The sequence below is a fragment of the Fusarium coffeatum genome (assembly GCF_003316985.1).
Source record: "Fusarium coffeatum strain FIESC_28 chromosome Unknown BRIP53273_contig_130, whole genome shotgun sequence".
Taxonomy (NCBI): domain Eukaryota; kingdom Fungi; phylum Ascomycota; class Sordariomycetes; order Hypocreales; family Nectriaceae; genus Fusarium; species Fusarium coffeatum.
Window position 1 is genome coordinate 48,945 of NW_022157923.1, and position 21,580 is coordinate 70,524.

Consider the following 21,580-nt stretch of genomic DNA (forward strand, 5'->3'; position numbering starts at 1 on the left):
ACGATGACGTTGACAACGTTGTATCGAATTCTTCCCTTTTTCTTCGAGAGTCAGAACTGAGACTTGTCGTTGAGGTTGTATAATATAATGGCCACGTTTCTTCACTACGACCATAAACCACATGCTTGCGACAACAACCAACGGTCCAAACCTGATTTGCGACAAGACCAAAGAGTCTAGAACCATCCTGGACCTTAGTGTTTGCCTCTATGCTAGTTGCTCCTATAATACCCGTAACACTCCAATTTAAAAGTTGGATCATGAGCGCCCTATAGCTGGGACGTTTATACGTTTGAAGAGTCACGCGATTTGTTTCATCGCGAAACATTGCGGAACACAATCAGAGAACCGATAGGGTTGGTGGCAAGTGACTGGTCTCTTTTTCTTAGTGACAGGCTTCGTCTCTGTGATAGAACAAATACATCTGTGTGTCAGTCATGGCGATGGGCACGTTCTCTCGTCCGATATTAAGGTGGAGTAGTAAGGGCGAAAAGCTCTCATAGCACGGATAACACATGGCGGCATGGCTCAGAACAATGACTGTGCTTGAAAGTTAACAGACGCACAGAAGCTCAAAATGTTTGTCTGCCTTGGTTGTTATCAGTTCTGAGCGTGGTTTCATGTCAATTGGTGTAGGGTAAGACCATGACCGCTACGTGTAAGTGGTGGTCTGTTAAGTGTTTGTCAGTAACGAAACCACGATTTAATTTGATACAGGTCTGTGATATATTAGAACAGAGATATACAAATGAGTGATATATTGATTGATAGGCTTGTCTTCTTTTGTGCGTAGTGCTTGTTATCTCGGTATGAGGTGAAAAGTGGTAGGAAATCCAGGGCGAGCGGGGAGCTTGTTCGTCTTCCTTGACGCCTAAACACAGAAGCAAAGTGCTAATAAACTTACTAGACACCCTAGAGATGAGATTTAGTGACACTCAACCCAGTAGCATGTGTGTTTGAGTAGTCTGGGTTCTGTCACAGTACCCAACCTCTATTAGTTTTGCTCCTTGAGTTCTACATCTATTATACGTCACTCTGTTGATGGCTTTTCGAGGAAATAAATCAAGACTTATGGTTAAAGTCCAGACTTAGGAAATAAGATCTAAAATGCAAAGAGTGCCAGTGTCTTTAAAGACAGACATGGCTGAGATGTCCCGTCCTCTTTCCACCCCATGTCTCATTCCTGTTCTTTTATCGAATACCATTACATCGTTGAGTCACTGATGCACTCAATTCCTCACAACCATTGTAAATTCTTGACAATCCCATGACATCAACACAGCATAAACATTTGTTCAAACTTTGGTGTTAACAACTCTATATGCTACAATCATGTGATGGGTGAGCCACAGGAACCCAAACTAGTTACACAGCCACAACCCCACACCCGAATGCGGCCCCTGGATGGGGTCGCAGCTTCCAGTTGCGACAGCACAGAAGACAACTCATAACTCACCTTATCGTACTATGATTGACTATTTTCAATAACATACCAGCTCTCTTCACACGATGGACGACCTTTCAGGCCTCGATTGGTCTGCAAAGCCAACTGGCGGCCAACCGAAGCCGCCAGTAATGAACTCGGCTTTTGCTGCAATGCGACCAACACCATCTCCTTTAGGTTCTGGACGTAACACGCCTCTATCTACACAGGGCTCTGGATCCTTGGCACCCAAGGCAGCTCAGGCACCAGTGAAGCCATCGCAGGACAGTTTCAGCAATTTGATGAATTTTGGACCAGCAAAGGCGAAGCAGAACCTAACTTTGGCTGAGCGACAGGCGCAACTCGAAGCTGAGAAGCGTCAGAAGGAAGAGGAGAGGAGGAAGCAACAGGAGGCTCAATTTGGGAATGGGCAGCACTGGGACACGCTTGGAAGCAGAGGTGCATCAGTCAGTCCTGCATTGCAACCGCCGCCGGTTACCAGTATACCCAAATCGGACGACGACGATCTCTTTGCTGCCTTCAATAAAGACACCAAGGTCGACAATGCGAGCCATTACCCCCCTCCCGAATCGCACCGATCGACACCAGCGAATGCGGCCCCGACCGCGCCGCCGATCAATCTGAGCGACCCGAACGCGTGGAAAACTGGCGGGGCTAGCTTAAATGGAGGTGGATTTCCGGTCGACGACGACGATCCATTCGGGTTGAATCAGATGAAGCCTGCTGCTGCTCCCGCGGCACCTATTCAGCAGGTTGACGATGACGACTTCCTGGGCGATCTTGGACGACCTGTCGATGAAGTGCGACGTAAGCAGGAAGCAAGCCAACCTCAAGCTGAACCTGGAAAGCCTATCGAGGACGACGACTCAAGCTCATCCGATGAATCAGCTCCCCCAGTGCGCGAGCAGTTTGCTGAGCGTAAACCTCGAGTCAACAAGGACCCATTTGATAGAGCGGTAGCTCAGCTTGTGGACTATGGATTCTCTGCCGATGATGCCCGACGTGCTCTGGTCGAGAGCGGCGATGGTTACAATGCTCAAGCTGCAGTCAACTGGCTTCTGGACGAAGCGCACCGAAAATCCAAGGAACAAGCGCAAGGCAAAACCTCGTCAGCTAGCTCTAGCAGACCTGGAAGCCGACCCCCGGGAAGTCGACCTCCAAGAAGTGACAGCAGATCGCCAGCCGCAGGAGACCAAGACCTGGCCAAGACTGCTGCTGCTGTTGGCAACAGCTTGTTCAAGACTGCCAACTCGCTCTGGAAAACAGGACAGAAGAAGATGCAGCAGGCCGTTGCCGACTTCAACCAAGAAGGTGGCGACCCAAACCAACCTAAGTGGATGCGGGAAGCGCAGCAGCAGCAGCAGTCATCTAAGGCACAAGGCAAGGCCCGGGCAGATGCCACAGATGAAGCCATGATGCTTGATGGCGGCCGCCCTCAACCTCGTCGTACTAACAGTCGACCTGCCGAGCAGAGGGAAAGCTCCCAGCCACCCAGAGGACAATCGCCTGCCCATTCTGCTGGTAGCCGCTCAAGTCCTGCTCCTCGATGGCAACAACAGGCACCACCTCCGACATCGGCTTTTGATTCAAAATCACGACTTAACCGGCTGGCTGCAGACGATGATAGTTTCTCGACATACAGGAGTCCTAACAGAAGAAACAAGACACCTTCACAGGCTTCCTCACCAGCACCACCCCCTAAGCAAGCTGAGCCGGAACCAGACCTGCTCTTTAATTCACAGGAATTCAAGCCATCTCAGCCGTCTCAGTCTCTACCCACTAGATCAGCTCAGCCATCTCCTAGACTTACACCACAAGCCAAGCGACCTTCACCTGCCCCAAGACCTGCGCCACGACCAGCTCGTGAGATACCATCTATCAGCCCTGTTGCCCTGCAAAATTCAACACAACACCGACTTCAAGGCACAGCTCACTTCAAGCGAGGTGACTATGCTTCCGCTCACTCATCGTACTCTTCTTCGCTGTCGGCTGTCCCACCTACGCACCCTCTTGCCATTCTACTCCTATGTAACCGTGCCTTGACTGCTCTGAAGACCGGAGAGCCGAAACAGGCTGTTGAGGATGCTGATACAGCACTCAAGCTCATTGGACCTAGCAATGGCTCAGGAGAAACAGTGGCTGTTAAGAATGAGAGCGGTGTAGATGAGAACCGAGACTTGAAAGACCTCTATGGTAAGGCCCTAAGCAGAAAAGCTGAGGCTCTCGAGCAGATGGAGAAGTGGGCCGATGCCAGTGCGGTTTGGCAGCTTTGTGTTGAGAGTGGTGTTGGTGGATCAAATGCCATCAAGGGTCGACAGAGATGTCAAAACACATTGGCACCCAAGCCCAAGCCAACACCTAAGCCAGCAGCTGCTCGACCCAGACCTACGGCTACAGCTAGCCTTGGACCCCAGAAGAGCTCTGAAGCTGTTACACGTCTTCGTGAGGCAAACCAGGCTGCAGCTAAGGAGGATGACGAGAAGTTTGTTCTTTCTGAGAAGGTCGATGCTAAGGTATCAGCATGGCGCGACGGAAAGCGAGACAACCTCCGTGCTCTTATCGCTAGTCTTGATACCGTGTTGTGGGAGAACAGTGGATGGAAGAAGGTCGGCTTGCATGAGCTGGTCATGGCAAACAAGGTCAAGATCAACTACATGAAGGCGATTGCGAAGACCCATCCCGATAAGGTAAGCACTTCTATCGATGTTTTAAGATCCATTCTAACATTTTACAGCTTCCTCAAGACGCAAGTACCGAGGTGAGGTTGATTGCTGGTTTGGTATTTAGTACTCTCAACGAGAGCTGGGACAAATTCAAGGCGGATAACGGGCTATGAGCGATTATGCATGAGATGGAGTTTGTAGAGCGTTCACGATAGAAGCGGGTTCTCGGAGGGATGAGTATATGAACAGTTTTATTTAGGCGGCTAAACCGCTGCCGAACACCATGCTATGCCATAACCATGCCAAAATGATGTGCGCCGATGCTCCTTTGCCACTTTATTCCTATTATTTATAGACCCAGCATTCTCCTAACACCCTCACGGACTTTATTCTCGTATTCGGTGCGTCGTTCGCGCCACATCTTAGCGGCTTCGACATTCGCGGGAGATTCATCGTTGGGCTCGGCAAGCATGCTCATGACAGATATGAGGATCTTTTCAACAGACTGAATAGGTGACCATCGCTCAGAAGCATGTTCGTAGTGGTTAGGATCGTCGCCGGGAGGATGCAGGATCGAAATGCAGACCAGACCGCTAGGGTACACTATCAACAAGTCAAGTCAGTAAGCGCCGTGAGACAAAGAACGGGAGGGACGGACCGTTTGGATGCCACACGTCGGCGAGGAAGCGCATAGATGGCGGGGCAAGAGGATAGTCCTTTGGAAACTTGAGCTCAGCGGGAAAGACACCGCCTTCGAATGGTGTGCCTTCTGGTCCTTGGATAAGACATTCCCAGTGCAGGAGGTCGTCTTCTGTGATGGGGCCTGCGGTGATGCCCTCTGGGGGATTGTTGGTGAGGGCGCGGTACTCTTGGAGGAGACGGCGATGGGCGGTTGATTGCGCCATGTTGTGCGACGAGGATATTAAGAGGAAACGGTATGAAAAGGCGCTTCGGTTTTTATCTAGTGTATTTCGATTTCGCGCAGGTTGGTTTGTATGTGTTATGTCGAGACTCAACGTTTCGGAGAAAGTGGAGGGAAGCTGGAAGGTGACGGAAGTAGGTGGGGACCCCGGGATTCGGACTGCCCCATACGACCTCGGAGGGTTTATACCTTGTTGGGATGTATCATGATAGCGTTACGAATCATAGAGAATGAAACATAGCAGTATCAGTGTTGAATTAAAAGGTTCGATAAAAAGAACAACTTGTAAAAAGTAACTTGCAAATGCTGAACTTTGGAGCATGAAGCCAAGCCAGTGGAGGAAAGGCACGTATAAAGAGAGCAGAGTCGATGACCGCTCTCACTTGACACTCAACATGCTATCTTGCCGATGACTTACAACTTACAGCACTCAGTAACCTGGAGCTAACAGGTACCTACCTAACAATCACCGTCAAAGTATACAAAAAAGCAAAAAGTTATCGCAAAATGCAAAAGATAATGTGCTCCGGTGCGGGGAATCGAACCCCGCTCGCCGCGGAATTTCAGTAATGAAAACGCGGTATGCTAACCGATACACCACACCGGATGTGTTTGTTGAGAACAGTCGCTCTATATGGAATTATATTCTGGGTAACGCGTACGCCAGCACACTTCTCTCGAGTCAATGACCCATCCACTTCCACTCATTCATTACTCTCGTGTAAGTCCTTTCCACCAGCTTAGGTAGATAGAAGCTAGAACTAGGCTGTTGGCTCTCAATGACTGCTGGACTTTCTAATAGCACCAGAAGTAACCACGAGTTATTATTGGAGGATTGTAGTACAGGCTCAAGCACACTATGAGAGTCGAAGTGTTCGAATCATCTTTGAGTGCAGGACAGAACATAATGCTTTGTTCCATTGATGTTGCGTAAAGATAACAAAGACAACAAATTCAACCAAAGAACAGAAATTCTTACCACAATAGGTCTGGTATAGTTGTTCAAGACGACAAGGAAAGCAGGCATGTTACTTCACACAGCACATCATAGAACAGGAACAATGTCATTGCATGCTTAGTTGTTCGATTGCACAGAAACCAACATACCGAACACTTAAAATCAACTCTTCTAGAGATACAACTACATATACCTCGATGCCATCTCCAAACTTGCTAACTCCAATTCCATCAACAATCACACTCTCAAGACAAACCAACAGCTTCCAAACTTACACCACTCACAAACACCACTCAACTCACAAAGACTACTCCAAACCGCAAACATGGGTTCTTTCATCTCTAAACCCCAGGAGCCTGTCGCAGTTCCTACCGCACAGGAACCTGTCCGCGAAAATGGCAAGCCAAAGACTTCAGGTAAGCGGAAGCGCTCAGACGACGACAACGATGAGGAGGAGCTTCGTGGTCATCTTGCCAAGAAGCCACGCCTCAGTCCCGACTTGGAAGCCCATGAGCAACCGGAAAACATTCCTCGCCAATCAGTGGAAAAGAGTGGTAAGCGAAAGCGTTCAGAAGACGATGAGGAGACCGATGCTCCTCCCACCAAGAAGCCAAGCCCTGATCCCATCGAAGTGGACCGTGAAATCAGTCCTGTGTGGTCTGACCTCTATCCCATCTCGTCAACCGAAGAAGACCGCGAAAGCAGTCCTGTGAGATCGCCTCTATTTCCCTACCGAGCAGTTAGCCCTCCTATGCCGGATTTCTTTGGGCTAGAGAATCCTTACGATGATGACTTGTATTATATCCCAGTCTTCGAGGCCGGCCTCGAACACAACGCATACCAGGAAGACGTTGTTGACTGGGGCAATGCTGACGATTTGTATCCCCCAATCATCAGAACCGACCCCGAAAGAAATGCAGCCTGGGAACTTAACTATTATGGCTGGGAAGAAGCCTATGACTTCAACGATGATGAAGATTTGTATTTTCATTTGGATCCCCCCGTCATTGAGAACAACTACGATGGGAACGCAGCCTTGGGACGGGGCGTTGATGGATGGAGAGAAGCCGGCGACGTTGACGAAGCAGGCTCACAACATCCAGATGGGCACTCTCAGAATGAGAATCACAACGACAATGACTCCGACCCTGAATCTGAACCCTCTGAGGGCACCGTTGTCGCCGATCAAGAGGAGCAAGAGATGAAGCAGGCAGCTATCAGGCGCTACGCGGAAGAGGTAAACCTCATTAGATCCCTCAGACCTTTGACCTTTGATAATCCACAGCAGGCTGCCCAGAATGAAGCCAGAATCGAACGTATCCGTACACGTATATTGGCGGAGAAAGAGTGGTATGAGGAACTCGAAGCATGGGGTTTCGAGAATGAGCTCTGTGACATTGTTCTAAAGGCACGCAGATCATCCCGCCACATCGAGAACTCCTATGCAGAGATTGGAGCGGCGTGTAAGAAAGAGAGAATGCGACCCAAGTATGCCTTTCCTCGCATTTGATTGACGGGACATATGGTGAGGTAGGCAGGACATCATAAGAAGGTAAGAGGTTTGTCAGAAACAGTAGGAGAATGTACGGGCAGGCCCGAGTTCTCACGATGGTCTGATTATCAGGTAAGTTTTCTATCAAAGATAGGTGTTTCCAATTAACTCCCCCATTTCCTTATTCAATCTCAAGGAACTAAACAATGTGCTTCGCTATATCGCTATGAAAAATGTGAAAATCGTATTTACATGATTCAAGTATTAATTAGTAGTCCCAATCATCATCATCTCCCCAATCTCCACCAGAATAGTCCACTGGCTTCTTTGCCCATTTATTTTCAACCACAGGGGCAGGCTTGGCAGGTTCTGGTTGTACTTCGACCGCTTTGGCTTCGACAAGATTGTTCTGTTGGTCTGGGACAAAATTGTTGATGGGAGCAGGTGAGGGTTGTTCGGGCTGCGATGGAGCTTGCGGCTCTTTGTTCTCAAGTTTAGCCAGAGCTTCGGGTTGAACAGTCTTTGGGGCATCGGAGTTAGAGAACAAAGGAGCCGGAACGTTGTCTTTAGGGATATCAACTTGAGGTGTCGGCTCAGGTCGTGCAGCAGCAAATGAGGACAAAGATGCTGGACCAGTGTCCTTAGGAACATCAATTTGGGGCGTCGGCTCAGATCGTGGAACAGCTTGCTGATGCTGGAGAGTTGAAGGCGGCGAAGGTAGCTCTGGCCCAAGACGCTTTGTCTCTTCAGAGATTCTCGGAGTAGCATCAGAGCTCGACGGCACATCATGAGCCTGCGTCAACATATCCGTGGATCTTCGTTTGACTTGAACAATAGAAGGCTTCAACACAGGCTGTGTCTGGGCCTGTGCCACCTCGATCGTCGTGATGGACCCGGCGTCGGAGAAATAGCTTCTCGTAGAAGACATGCGGCTTATAGGAGTTCCTGGGGTAACCGCTGCGAGCGAATGTGGCGACGGGACATCATTGGTAACTGTGTCATGTTGGAGATGATTGGATGCCAAGAGTTGAGGTGACTGTGAAGGCTCATTTATTGAAGGCTGAGGAGAAGGAACTTGTTGTAAAGGTCTAATCTGACCAGGAGAAGGTTGACGCGGTGGTGTTGGTTGCTGACGAGGAACGTTATTCGAGGTAGCCCCCACAGGTGCATTCATAACAGGCCCGAGGTTATTAGAAGACATCCTCACCGGAGGTCCTGTCATAGAAGGTGTTCCTGTTGGTTGTCCTTGAAGCTCATGTTGTCGAGGCATTGTTCCTGGACCTGGAGCCGGGCCCTGAGTGACCATTGGAGCATTGTTATCAACCCGTCCTGACACTAGCGTTTGTTGAAGTGACAACCTCTTTTGGAAGGATAGCTGTTCTGACTGTGGACGCCTTTGACCTTGATGAGGGGGCGTTTGTCCCTGTTGGATAGGTACTTGTCCTTGTTGGATGGGCGTTTGCATCTGCTGAGGAGGCGAGTATCTCTTCGGAGGGGGCGCTTGTCCCTGCTGCATAGGCGTTTGTCCCTGTTGAGTAGGAGTTTGCCCCTGCTGGGGAGGTGAGTATCTCCTCTGAGGCGGCTGTTGTACTGCTTGAGAAGCCACCTGCTCGGAGTACATCTGCATCTGACCAGGCTGATTAGGGTCGAAGCCCATTTGATTCGGTTCAGGAGCTAATTGGAAAGAATAGGAAGCCCTTCGAGCGGGTTGAGGCTGCATCTGCTGCTGAGGAGCCATTTGCATATGTTGAGGCTGCATGTACATCGACTGTGACGGCGGTAGGTTGCCCTGCGGACCTGGTTGCGGCCCAGCAGCCATAGGTTGTCCAGGTTGCCATACAGCCTGCTGTTGATACTCTCCACCCCAGCCTGGACGCCCAACAATTGGTGATGAGATAGGCGAAGAGATAACTGGCGTCGTCGGGCTGTGCGAGACAGACTTGGAACCACCTTTCAACCATTTCAACCACTTCTTTCCTTCTTTACCTTCCTTAGCGCCAGCACTTTGTGATGATCCAGGCTGCATTGAAACCGGTCGTTGACTTTGAGGCATCACAGGATGTGGGCTGGGCTGCCAGCTTCCCTGATCTTGAGGGATCTGAACATGAGGCTGTACACGACCAGTAGGGGTCTTTTGAAGAACATTCGGTTGTCCTGGAGGAGTTATCTGACCCGACATGTTCTGTGCCTTCAAGCTAGGAGGCAAAGGCCCTTGGAGAGCTGCGTTTGGAGCCATCTGTCCTGCTGGGCTTGGTGGACCATACGAAGATCGTTTTTGAAGTCGTGTTGGAACAGGTTTGGGAGGTAGCACGGAAGATGTAGGTCCTTGGGGAGCATGTTGAACTTGAGTATTAATCTGCCCAGGATGAGGCGGTCTGCCTTGAGTTTGTGGTGGAGGCATCTGCTGGAGAGGTTGTCCTTGTGGCCCAGGACCTTGTTGTTGAGGCATTCCCTGAGCCATCCTTGGATCATGGGTAGGCATTTGCCGGCCCTGGAGCGGAGGCACACTTCCCTGTGAAGGCTTCCTCTGAAGCTGCTTCGGATTTTGAGGCGGCATGGGAGCACCTTGGGGAGTCTGTGCTTGGGGCATAGGCTGCCCCGTGTACCCCTGGAGCATATGTCCTTGCTGCCCTTGTAGCTGGCCGGGTGGAATATTCCTTGGACTTTCTGATTGCAAACTAGCTCTTCTACTCCCCATCGGGCTCGGCTGTGCCGATGAAGAAAACGATCCCTTCCTCATCTCAGATGTTATACTTGCTGTTGAAGACCGACTGATAGTTCCGCTCGGAGCTTCTTCGTATTCTTCGATTCGTCCTAAGCTCTGCTGTCCCTGCGGCGGAGGTGTAGGAGCAGCATCTGGACGCTGATTCTGTTGTGCAGCATTGATCTGAGATATCTGTGGTGGAGACTGCAAATGCGGCAGCGCCTGAGATACTGCGTTATATCCTTGTGTGTTCTGCTGTGAGAGAGGTGATCCGCGCTGAGCACCGAAGGGGTCTGCTCCAGCAGAGTTACGTCTTGGGTCTACACCACGGCCCAAAGACTGTTTGCGCAGCGCATCTCGAGCAGCATTATTATAACCCTGACTCTCACCATCTGGCATGTGGAAGTAAGACCCTTGTTGATACTGATTTGCTAGAGCAGAAGGAGGCGTTGAATTCTGCGATACAGGTGAAGGTGTATAGTTGGAAATCTGATTTGAAGTGGTTGAAGCACGGCGACTGTGTTCCATGGGAGAGGGACTCTGGAGAGGAAACGACATGCTCCCGTGCCTTGAATCCGGCGAGACCATGGAAGAGCCGTACGATGAGTGTCGTCGATTGTTTTGAATCGGAGGCGATGGGCTGACAGGACCTTGGTTTGGTGGAAACTGCACAAACGGCTCTTCAGGATATGGAAGATCCCCTCTGCGAAATGGTGGTTGGTCGTCAGGATAAGGCAGATTGTCGACCGGGTAAGGAGGAAATGGAGTTGTAGGTCCTGCTGTTGCCGATCGAGGAAGTCCTCTCGGTGGAACACTCTCAACCGGACTCTGATACTGAGCTTGTGATTGCATTGCCATATCAGGCAACGCACTAGCCGGTCGATTTTGCATAAGCGGTCGATTCGCTGTGCCGTGTGGCAGCCCTTGTTGTCCATTCTGAATCACGGATTGTGGCCTTTGAGATGGCAGTGAATCAGGTACAGTATTGACTCTCTGAACACCCATTCGCGGCTCTTCGGGACGTTGCTGCTGGACAACAGGCGCTGGGGTCATGGATGCTGGATGTTTTCCTCGCATAGGTGGTACATAACCATGGCCTTGTGGTCCTCTCGTAGGACCAGGCGTAGGTTGGGAGTTGGGCTGCCCGGGACCTTTTCCACGTGCTGGTTTCAACACAGATGGCATATGCGCTAACTCAGGCTCCTGTCCCGGTATATAAGGCACATTATTGGCGGCCCCCGGCGGTAAATTGGATTGAGAAGACTGATCGAAAGCGTGCTTTGGGGGTATTTGAGGTTGAGTTGGCTCATCCAAAGGACGTTTGGGTGGTACCTTGGGCGGCGAAAGTACATTCGGCGTACCAGCATGGCCTCGATCAGGTGGTTGAATCGGACTCGCATTTGCCATATATCCAGGTTGAAATGTCGATCGCCGCAAAGGTGCAGGATGGGGTGTTATCTCTATACGATTCTCTGGTTTATACGATTGAATCCCAGGTGTTTCCTCGACTGGCTCTGGAGGAGTCCTTAGAGGCTGCATGGGCAGACTATAATTCCTCAACGACCCAGGCGCAAGTTGCGGCTCATCCTTCTTCTTTTCCACAGGACTGCTCTTCTCTGGTAGTTCAGCGATCATTGGCGCCGCAGCCTCAATCGGTGCAAGAACTGTGTTATCTGCCATCTCGATCGGTGGAGGGTTCGTTTCGATATGCGCTTGAGCTGTATCGTATGTTGGCATCTCAGCAATGATGCCCACAGGATCAGGCGCTCGTGGTGGTTCGTGGCTAGGCATTTCGTGGATCTCCTCGACGACTGTGGGCGGTACCAGTACTGGTTCTGCGATTGGACCTGTATGCGAAGAACTTTGCGCCGGTGTCGTTTTCTCACTGTTCAATGGGCTCACTCCCTTTGAACCGCTCTTGTCGAATCTCTCATCGATTCCTCCTGCGACAGCTCTCTTCGCAGCTTCCTCTTCCTCTTCCGCCAGCGGACTCACATCGGTATACGTCCCAGGCCCGAGATACATAAAGTTCTCAGGCTGAAACACTGTATGCTCCTCTTCGTACGATCCATCCCAGGTCATGCTCACCGGCCGCGCCGTAGCAGACATACCATACCCGCCATCATCCTTCTTCGGACTCAGCTTCGCGGGCACAGTAGTAGTACTCCCGTGCCTCCTCACCTGCTGCTGCGACTCGAGCCGTTCCTCAGGCGCAAGATCCGGCACGGACGAAAAGCTATCGATAAAGTCCGGAAACTCGTCGCCTTCCTTGGGGAAGTGGTACTGAACGTGTCCCGTGGGCTTGTACTTGTAGAACCAGCGACGGCCGTCGTAGTCGGCTTCCCAGTTGTCTGGAAGGCCTGACATGGTTCTATATTTTCGCTTGGAAGGTAAGTCGGTATTATTGCGCCGCGACGGTGGGCATTGTTACTCGTTGCGAGACTCGTTCTCGAAGACGAGGCTCTGGAAGTGCAAGATGCGTTGTAGCCGGGGGTGGTCAAGGGCGAGCTTCAGCTGAACAACGTCGCGACCATTCATTGGATGTAAATGACCTAAGGCAGCGATGGGCGTTTAGGGAACACAAAGAAGGCGCAACAACAAAGTCTTGACAACTACAGAGTATCAAGACATAAAACGAAACAATGATAATTTACTGATATATAAACAGCTTCAGGCTCAAGCATTCTCATCCCTTGTACACGGCCTAACCTGAAAGTTGGTTTCAACTACGAAGGGCCTGAGGACGATGCGCGGGAGCTGAACATCAGTCCTCTCCACTTTAGCCGACGAGCTACAGAATAGGCTCTGGCTATTGGTTGTAGAGCTTGTAGGGCCGGACTTACAGGACCCTTTAATTACGCTAGCAGCTCTAATTACCACCATGGTTTTGGTTCCCTTGGGACTAGGGTATCAGCCTTGATTGAGGGGTCCGACTCCTTCTTGAAGGATTGTATGTAGTGGCATGATGATCCAAATAAGAGCTATGAATTGCATTAGATATATATAGCAGTATAGCTTAGACGACTAATTTTTGAGATGAGATGACATTTATCGATTGACTTTCAGGTACGAGATCGCTTACTTTTACCATTACATCATTCTCGTTACCCCAGGATTATCCCTGTATCCGTCCCATCACAATAGTCCATCATGACAATTACATCCCATGACACGTCAGAATCAATGATCACGATACTCCTTTTTGACTCATTCACAGCCTGATAATGGAGTTTTGGGAATTAAGAATAGAATTTGTCTAATATTTCTGCTCTCTATATGTTGCCGAGTCAATCTGTTTCGTATGTGTTTGCAGCAATCTATGCGCGAAACGAAACAAAAAAGAAAAAGAAGATTATGCACCACTCCAGATATGCCAATCTGGATCTCTATATGCTAAGGTAGGTAAAAGTTTTGGTTTTCATAAGTATCATAAGAAGCCTGCTCAGACAATGTTGCCGGGAGGTTTGCTCTTGGAACCTGTCCTCACTCGGTTGAATACATGTCGTCGGCTGTCTGTCGAGGCAATGCGGTCCAAGCCTGAAGAGCTGGCCACCGATCGTCGTTCTGCCTCTTCTTCGGCTCGAACACCGCGCTCCTTCTCTCTGATGGAAGCTAGGCGATGTGCTTGAACATTATCTCGTCGGTTCTCGAAAACGTCCTGGAAGTCCATGTTGTTCTCCATGGCACGCATGCGTTCGGATGTTCCACGGCGGCTGTAGTTTGAGGTTTGGTGACTCAGAGGAGGACCCTCAGAGTGGAGAGGTCTATCGTGCTGAACAGGCTTGTCGTGGAGATCAACACCATGGCCACCGTTGCCAGCGCCATGATCGGGCTCCTTGCCATAGGGAGGAGGCTGCATACCAGACCAGTACATGGGGTGCTCGCGGCTGCCACCGGGCTCGATGCGGAAGGGGGACTGGATGCCAACGTTGACCATCTGAGTCATCAGTTCAGTCACAAACTTGTTATGACGGTTGAGACGGAGCAATTCGTTCTGGTAGTTGGTCTTGTGGAAGAAGATCATATTCATCATGCAAGATCGAACGTCGTCAATCTTGACCATCTCGGTAATGATACGAGGAGCATAGTCACGCTTGTTGGCAAGACAGAAGTCGGTCATTCGTTCCTTGAGATCATCGATCATGTGCTGGGGTGTACCAAATCGCATCACCAGAGGAACAACATCGGCAAGACCGTTGGATCGTCGCTGGTTGAGAATAAAGACGTTATTGAGAACCGAGTTGGGAGCCTGCACGATGTGGCCTTGCATCTTCTTAAACTCGGTGTAGAGAAGAGAAATCTCGGTCACGTAAAAGTCGTCACCCATCATGTTGTCACCGGTAGATCCGTAGACAGTCACACGGTCACCGACATCAAAGGGATGCTTGACGAAGACGAAAATGATGGACTGGAGGAACTCTTGAGCGGTGGCTTGGAGAACCCAGGCCAGACCCAGAACGACAGTACCGGCGGAACCGAGAGCAGCAGCAGCTGAACCAGAAAGAATCGAGATGAAGACAATGATGGTGATGATGATGATGATGAAAACAAAAACCTTGTCGAGCTTCTTAATCACCGAGTCAAGATCCTTGAGCGAAGCGGCAATGGCCTTCTTTTCGAGGTGGATTTCATTGCACACAGCTTCGAATTCGTCAATCGAGATGTCACCGTTCATATCCTTGTCGAACATCATGAAAGCAGCTTCGGCCTCCTCTTCACTGCCAAAGATCTCTTTCATATCCTCTTCGTAAACCAGGTCGGTGCCGTCCTTCACGGCACAACGGTAGATGAGACGAGCCAGGGTATGTGCCGATTGAGTGTTTCGAAGGAGTTCGTTGACAACTCTGCGAGGGTGGTTGCTGTCAATCTTGCGACCGATCAAATCGTTTCCGACTCGGCCAGCAACGTAACCGACCTTGCCAAAGATCTGGCGGGCGTTGTCCTGGAGAGTCTGCATGGGAGTTTGAGCGCCACTAGCGGAGTCACTGCCGCGCTGGAAGAAGTAGTCGGTCTTTTCATTGTGAGCTTTGGCGTGCTCGTAAAGATGAACGAGTTGTCCAACATCCGCCTTGTTGTTGCTGATTCGGGTCGCGTAGGTTCGCTGATGGAAAGTGAAAGCGATCCATTGGATGAGGATCTTTTCGACAAAGTTGAGAGCTGACAATGTGAACAGGGCAATAATGACCTTGTTCATGATTTCAACCCAGTGTGGCTTTCGGTCTCGGAAATTGTGGTTCAGCATGGTCGGTTCGAAAGAAATGAGGATGGCGAGGAACCAGAGGAAGACGGCTGTGTGTAAGTCAAGCTGGTATCCAATATCCTTCCACTTGCTAGCATTGGTAGATCCAAAGAGCTTGGCGACGAGTTTGAAAGTTGGAGGCAAAAGACTGCTGATCATGCGAGAAACCCAGAGGACTCCCCAGACAATCTCAAGCCAGATACCGAACCACATGAGATCAACACCATTGACATCTCGTCGCTTGCCGTCGTCTTTGATAGCGAATTTACCCAGCAAGACGGGAATAAGAAGTAGAACAGCTCCAGGGACCAGGTACAGGCAGTATCGGACGAATCGAGGAAACTTTCGAAGGAACATCCAAAACTTGAGCAGTGTAGCATCTGGATCTTGTTCCTTCTCCTTGTGCATGGTTTCAGAGGGAATGGGTGCATTGAAGGCATCTTCAGGCTCAAAGTTGTGAGCTCGCGATTTCCTCATGTAGCTGACATCGTCGCGAGCCTCGGCAGAAACAGCACGCTCAATTCGCAAAAGTTCGATGTTATCGTCCAGTCGACTAGCATCTGCGCGCTGACTGAGAGGCGACCGGAGTGAATGCGAATCATTGGTCTGGACAGGAGCTTGTAGAGTAGGGAACGTGTCGAGTGCAGGCGGAGGAGCCGAGTTTCTTTTATCGGCAGCACTTAATTGAGGTGAAGATGTTTGTGCGGGTTCTGATTGTTGGCCGCTGAATTGCGAAGGATTTCTTGTGGGAGGTGGTTGTCTGAGGTTGAATTCTTTCATCGAGATGTCCTTCTCGTCGAAGCCGCCGCCATTTGGGGGCGGATCTGAACTCATGATGGCCCCTGTTGATGATATTCACAACGCGAGGGCTTTGTTGCGATGATCAAACAAGGAAGAGAGATAGGAGAGAGTCAATGTCCAGCAAAGATTATTTGAGAGAAAAGCTTTGTTCAGCTTGTGGTGGAGTGAACGGTGAATTACCCACACTGCGGTCGGTCTGATGTGATAAGTAAAACGAGAGACGAGTCGAGACGAGACAATTAAGAAACAAGAATAGTAATGGAAGTGGATCGATCAGACGATGATCCTCGATGACATCGATCTCGCAGATAAGATGGGGATTTCTGTCTGAGGCAACGCGTGGGCGCTCAGATACACGCAAGACGATATTTGCGTGGTGTTTTAGGAGGTGAAAAGGTGATATGATGTCGTCACCCAGATCTCTGCCTCTGTATTTCTTCTCAGGGGAAAAAGGAGAGAAGATAATGGAAAGAGAAAAGGAAAAAATAAAGTAACAGGAGAAATCTGGGGGAATTGTTGGAAACCCTGCGGGTGACGGGGATGCTGTTGAGCTTTTAAGAGATCGGCCAGAGGTTACAGCGCATTCGCGTGGAGCGATGGAAAAGCTATGCAATGAAATAAATGGCCTGTGAAGACAAGAAGAATGGGTCAATTGAGATAGCCTTGCTTGGCCAAGACCCAGGGCAGGGAGTGGAAGAATGAAGAGTTGATGGTGGTTGTTGATGAAGCGGAATTAATATCCACCATCTTCATGCTGTACTATAACGTAGACCGTGAATTATTCTTCGCCATCCAATTTCATCATACATTATTATTTCTAATTTTTCTTCAATGTTGCCATCTCAACACCAATATAGTTCACACCTCCAGCAACCAATCCAAGCACCAAGTAATTGACCAAAGAACAAAACAAGAGTTGTACAATGATAAGGTCCCGGTCGGGCGTGGTTAGCAAGTGGATCCGCCGGAGTCAGGGTCAAGACCCAGCGACCGGCCGCCAAATGTCGAGTAATGAGCCCCCGAAGCCCCGTATGGCCGGGAGGTGAACAGTGAAGAGTGGGGGCCTCTAAGAGTGTGTACAGTGGGATGGTGTCACTCGATGGAAACCCCAAATGGGAAAGCCCGAGGATGCCGCCGATAGAATGGAAATAGGGAAAAAGCACGCCCCAAGAGCACTGTAAAAAAGGAATTGATGGGAACCTCTATTCAACTCATCACAATCCAGAGCATGTGAAGTAAAACACTTTTGGTTAAGCTGATGTAGATCATATCATGACAACATATCATTGCATTTATCCAGCAAGAAAACATGCTTGTAAAATCAGGGACACATTTCTTCCAATCTGCAGGTGAATCCGTCGATCTGACGCACTCTCGCTAAATGGAACCCGAGACACCAAACGGGCGCATTGAATATGAAATCTGCCAGGGGTTTTTAGTACTACGTAGTAGGTACTAGGGAGCTAATCGCAGGGAATAACCAAGCTGACGTCACAGCCAAGAAAACGGCCGAAGTGAGTTTGAATATCCACTCAAGAGGCAATCCAGCACTTTTTACAGTGCTGTAGATGGTTAGTAGAGGTAATTGATTCGATCTTAGAAGACTGATCGAGTCTTGATCATCAACCTCGTATTTCTTCATGCAAAGGTGGCAGCCATCATGGTGACGATCATCACTCCATCATAACTTGGTGGCGGCAAAATACCCTACAAAAACCTTTTTTTTATCCGTCGTCACCCGTTGAGAGAAATTCTTGTTGACCTTCGATTGGAAGCTTTTTCTACTAAAGGGTGTCCCCCTGCATTCCTTACCACACACACCAAATTAATGGCTGTTCTAAAAGCACCGTCCCGTCTTTCTTCATCGACTGTGTTCCCTTGGCTTGCAGCGTGGGGGGCACTCAAACACTTCCACAGTAAACATCCAGAGTAGCACAGTTTCGAGCATCGTGAAACCAAAAAAGACCCTTAAATGTCACCTGAATCCTTTGCCCAGACTTTTAGACAGAGCATGTCACCTCCGCTTTGCCGAACTACAGGGTGACATCTAACAAGCCAAGATATTTTATATGGAAACCTTTTCAAGAAATCCGCGGATATAGCTGTACTGTAACAGCCTCACACAGGAAAGCAAAGATCCATCCATTCTCCATCTCTGAACCACATGGGAAAAAAGTGATCAATGCTCAAGCTCAGGGGGGTTTGGTTTAGCTGGGACCAATCCCATTGGACTTTTTCTAAACGCCCGCACCGCTGGTTTTCTAAGACACTGGCATCCTCCCTGTTCCACCATGTCCAACCCACATGCTGATAAGGACGATGCTGGGAGGTTGACATTTATCTGCCCTAGTATCAGTTGTTCTAGGGCTGCTTGGACATTGGAGAATTAGGTCACGAAGAACAAAAGACAGAACAGTTTGGGTATCTCAAATCAATTTAGATCGGCTCTGAGGCCTCTATTTGGTGTCCTAACCGCCAAAAGACAATCCTACTCCTGTCCAGTATCCAAAGTAAGGTCCCAGTGACAGTTCAATCTAGTAGTGAAGTGCATATAGATAGGGGAACAATAAAACAATGTGTTCTTTTATTGCCATTACAGATCGGAGATCGGGTTGTGGAATATAACTTACATAGAACAGTCTTCGTATTTCTGTACCACGTATTCTACACAATCCGCAACCTAAACCAGGGGTGACGTACCATATCGTAGGCACTAATACGCTCCGCAGGTTCATACTTGAAGGTTCTGGTGACCAGATCATAAAGAAGATCGACTTCCCGGGCTGAAATCTTTGGAAACAATGCCATCATTGCATCCGGGTCCTCCGTCTTGTGAAGGGGCTCGCCGTTGATCTTGATTGCAGATGGTTTCCAAAACCAGTCGCTGTGGTGTTCTGGATAGGGTCTCTCCTCCTTGTGGTGATCCCAGCCGTAGACGGGGTCTACTACATTGACGACGGCAGCAATGTCGCTTTCTAGCCAGTCGCCGCTCTGAACGTGTGTGTCGTCCTCATAGGATACAACGTCTGGAGAGTTTTCATTATCGTCTAGATCTTTCGGCTTGTCCTGAATGTAGCTGATCCATTGCTTCAGTGAGCGACTCGAGCAAGTATCGGGTGTCGCCCTTTGCCAACTGTGTCCCATGTTCCACGTCGGTCGGCCGTCGTACTCGTCATATAGCGGCGGCTCTAACCAAGACTCTGGTATTTCTCCGAGGTACTTTTCAATCATGTTAATCATATCCGATGGACCACCGTGGCCGTCTTCGTGATGGTATGCGACCTGATCGGAGGTTCAAGATTGTGACACCCAACGCCCAAATATCACTTGCTGGGGTGGAACGTCTTCCGATGGCAACCTCGGGAGGGAGGAACCCAGGCTGATCCATACACATTGGTATATAGAAAGGGGAAAATGTTTCTTCAAAGCCGATGATACGAAGGTCCGGATATATGGTTCTTTCTCTGCTTGACAGGAAGTCAATAGAACCGACAATATAACGGGCCTGGGATGCTTCCATCGATAGTCCTCACTCGATCGATCACGGGCTTGCTTAAAAGACGATAGATACCGTCGTCGTCAAGATGATCCAGATTGTTACTTTGAATTAGAATGTTTCTTGGCCTAATACTTCCATGACAGATGTTGTGGCGATGCAAAATACTGAGTAGAGAGGCTACCCGAATAGAGTAGCACCGAGCCCATCGAGGATGTAATCTATCCATGGAATCCAGATTCGGGCCACAGAAAGGAAGAACAAGACAAAGATGACGACCGTTAGGACCGTCAATGTGGAAGTAGCGTTTGTAAGTAATGAAGTGAGGGTCGTTGAATCGAAAAAGCATATTATGACAACCGACCATGTCTCTCTCAATCTTGTAGGATTGGTCAGCTCTCACGATTTTGAGAGCTACCCAGCTAGAGAGGACAGAATCTCGAGCAAGCCATATGACTGAGTTATCTCCAAAACCAATCTTGTGGACTATGCGATATCGATCGTTGTCGTAACGATCGCCGAGATGGACCGGGTGCAATCCTCCTGTTTCGTAGGCCTCGACATATTCTGAATTGTCAACCTGCGGACACTCAAAGCGAAAGTTTGAGGGGTCAGATGATGTATCCATATCTGCTGGTAAAGAACCCATTTTGCACGGCTCAGAAAGATGCCCCGTGAGAATCGGGAAGAAGTTGTTGTCTCGTACGAAGCTGGCAAGTTTGAGCGAGTCGAGATATAGTCGAATGGCTTGAAGGAGGGGTGGAATGTAATTTATAGTGTGTCAAGAACTTGAGGCAATTGAGGTAAATGATAAGCTTCGTTGAAAGCAGTTTGTATGTAACTTACACAAGAGAGTTGAAAGGAGGCTTTGTTATGTGTTGTCGATGGCATCTTGAGTACTTTATTCAACACTGGTATGTATTTCATGAACTAGAAGGATATTATCTAAAAAGCTATCCTACTGGTGCCATTCTTGAAGACTTTACTTAAATGGAGATAATATAGGTTATGTAGAGTCTGGAAATTGGTTCGAAGGAAACAATAGCCATCAGCAATAGACTGTCAGGTAGGTAATAGAAGAATATCCCAAGGCTTAGGACATCGAAATAAAGTAGCTTAAGTGTTAGTATAAGTTAACATATAGATTTCTCATCTCTTATATCTGCAGCAGTTAATTCTTCTAGTACCCTGGCGGCTGTATGAAAAGAAGGATGATGTATTGAATGGGTGTAACAATGAGAACCTGCTGGATCGCCTTTGGACCAGGCCAAACTATCTCAGAAAGATCTTCCAATTGTAGAAGCTACATAAAGTGTGCAACAACTTTCACAATTCAAGCTTTAATACCTACTCATCTTCACATCATCTTATTCGTGGCCTTACGCGGACATTAAACTTGTATGCTAAGAAGCTTAATCTCATCACGGAGGTTACATTGGTCCATTCAAAGTATCACAAATCATTTACCGAATCTCGAAGCGAGCAAATCCTTTGCATCAGATCAATGCTTGTGCATTCAGTGGAGCTTTTTGCATAGACGATATTTGCCGAACGAACAGCGCAATGCGAGTAACTAGGAACGCTGACTTTTAGGCATTATAGTATAAATATATAAAGCACAGTCTAGTCTAAAGTGCTATGAACTGAACTGATGTTTTCGTCTCTTATCATTGTGTGGACTAAGGTTAAGGCATGGTGCGTCAAGACATGAAGAAACAATCCCATTATGAAGTGTGAAGTCTTCCAACTGCACAGCACAGACATACCATCGCGATCGACCGATTTCAGAGGCATCCCATTTCATCTCTAATCATGCTTATTTTTAACCCTGTATCTACAATTATTACACCGCGATTAATCC

The 21,580-nt window shown here is 49.0% G+C and overlaps 6 protein-coding genes across 6 annotated transcripts; 2 read left to right on the forward strand and 4 right to left on the reverse strand.

Annotated features, from left to right (window-relative positions):
* Positions 1-1,509: 1,509 nt before the first annotated feature.
* FIESC28_05984 (uncharacterized protein) lies at positions 1,510-4,280 on the forward strand (the record flags this gene model as incomplete). The annotated part of the gene is made up of 2 exons (XM_031160129.1): positions 1,510-4,131; positions 4,179-4,280. 2 exons carry the CDS (start codon positions 1,510-1,512, stop codon positions 4,278-4,280), a joined length of 2,724 nt encoding a protein of 907 aa, XP_031015776.1.
* Positions 4,281-4,456: 176 nt separating this feature from the next.
* Positions 4,457-5,012, reverse strand: FIESC28_05985 (uncharacterized protein; the record flags this gene model as incomplete). The annotated part of the gene is made up of 2 exons (XM_031160130.1): positions 4,457-4,710; positions 4,766-5,012. 2 exons carry the CDS (start codon positions 5,010-5,012, stop codon positions 4,457-4,459), a joined length of 501 nt encoding a protein of 166 aa, XP_031015777.1.
* A 1,300-nt stretch (positions 5,013-6,312) lies between these two features.
* FIESC28_05986 (uncharacterized protein) lies at positions 6,313-7,497 on the forward strand (the record flags this gene model as incomplete). The annotated part of the gene is made up of 1 exon (XM_031160131.1): positions 6,313-7,497. One exon carries the CDS (start codon positions 6,313-6,315, stop codon positions 7,495-7,497), a length of 1,185 nt encoding a protein of 394 aa, XP_031015778.1.
* A 250-nt stretch (positions 7,498-7,747) lies between these two features.
* FIESC28_05987 (uncharacterized protein) lies at positions 7,748-12,550 on the reverse strand (the record flags this gene model as incomplete). The annotated part of the gene is made up of 1 exon (XM_031160132.1): positions 7,748-12,550. The coding sequence occupies one exon, from the start codon at positions 12,548-12,550 to the stop codon at positions 7,748-7,750; it is 4,803 nt and encodes a 1,600-aa protein (XP_031015779.1).
* A 1,075-nt stretch (positions 12,551-13,625) lies between these two features.
* On the reverse strand, positions 13,626-16,256 carry FIESC28_05988 (uncharacterized protein; the record flags this gene model as incomplete). Its single annotated transcript, XM_031160133.1, has 1 exon — positions 13,626-16,256. The coding sequence occupies one exon, from the start codon at positions 16,254-16,256 to the stop codon at positions 13,626-13,628; it is 2,631 nt and encodes an 876-aa protein (XP_031015780.1).
* A 2,435-nt stretch (positions 16,257-18,691) lies between these two features.
* On the reverse strand, positions 18,692-20,368 carry FIESC28_05989 (uncharacterized protein; the record flags this gene model as incomplete). The annotated part of the gene is made up of 3 exons (XM_031160134.1): positions 18,692-18,757; positions 18,924-19,505; positions 20,084-20,368. 3 exons carry the CDS (start codon positions 20,366-20,368, stop codon positions 18,692-18,694), a joined length of 933 nt encoding a protein of 310 aa, XP_031015781.1.
* Between the last annotated feature and the right edge of the window lie 1,212 nt (positions 20,369-21,580).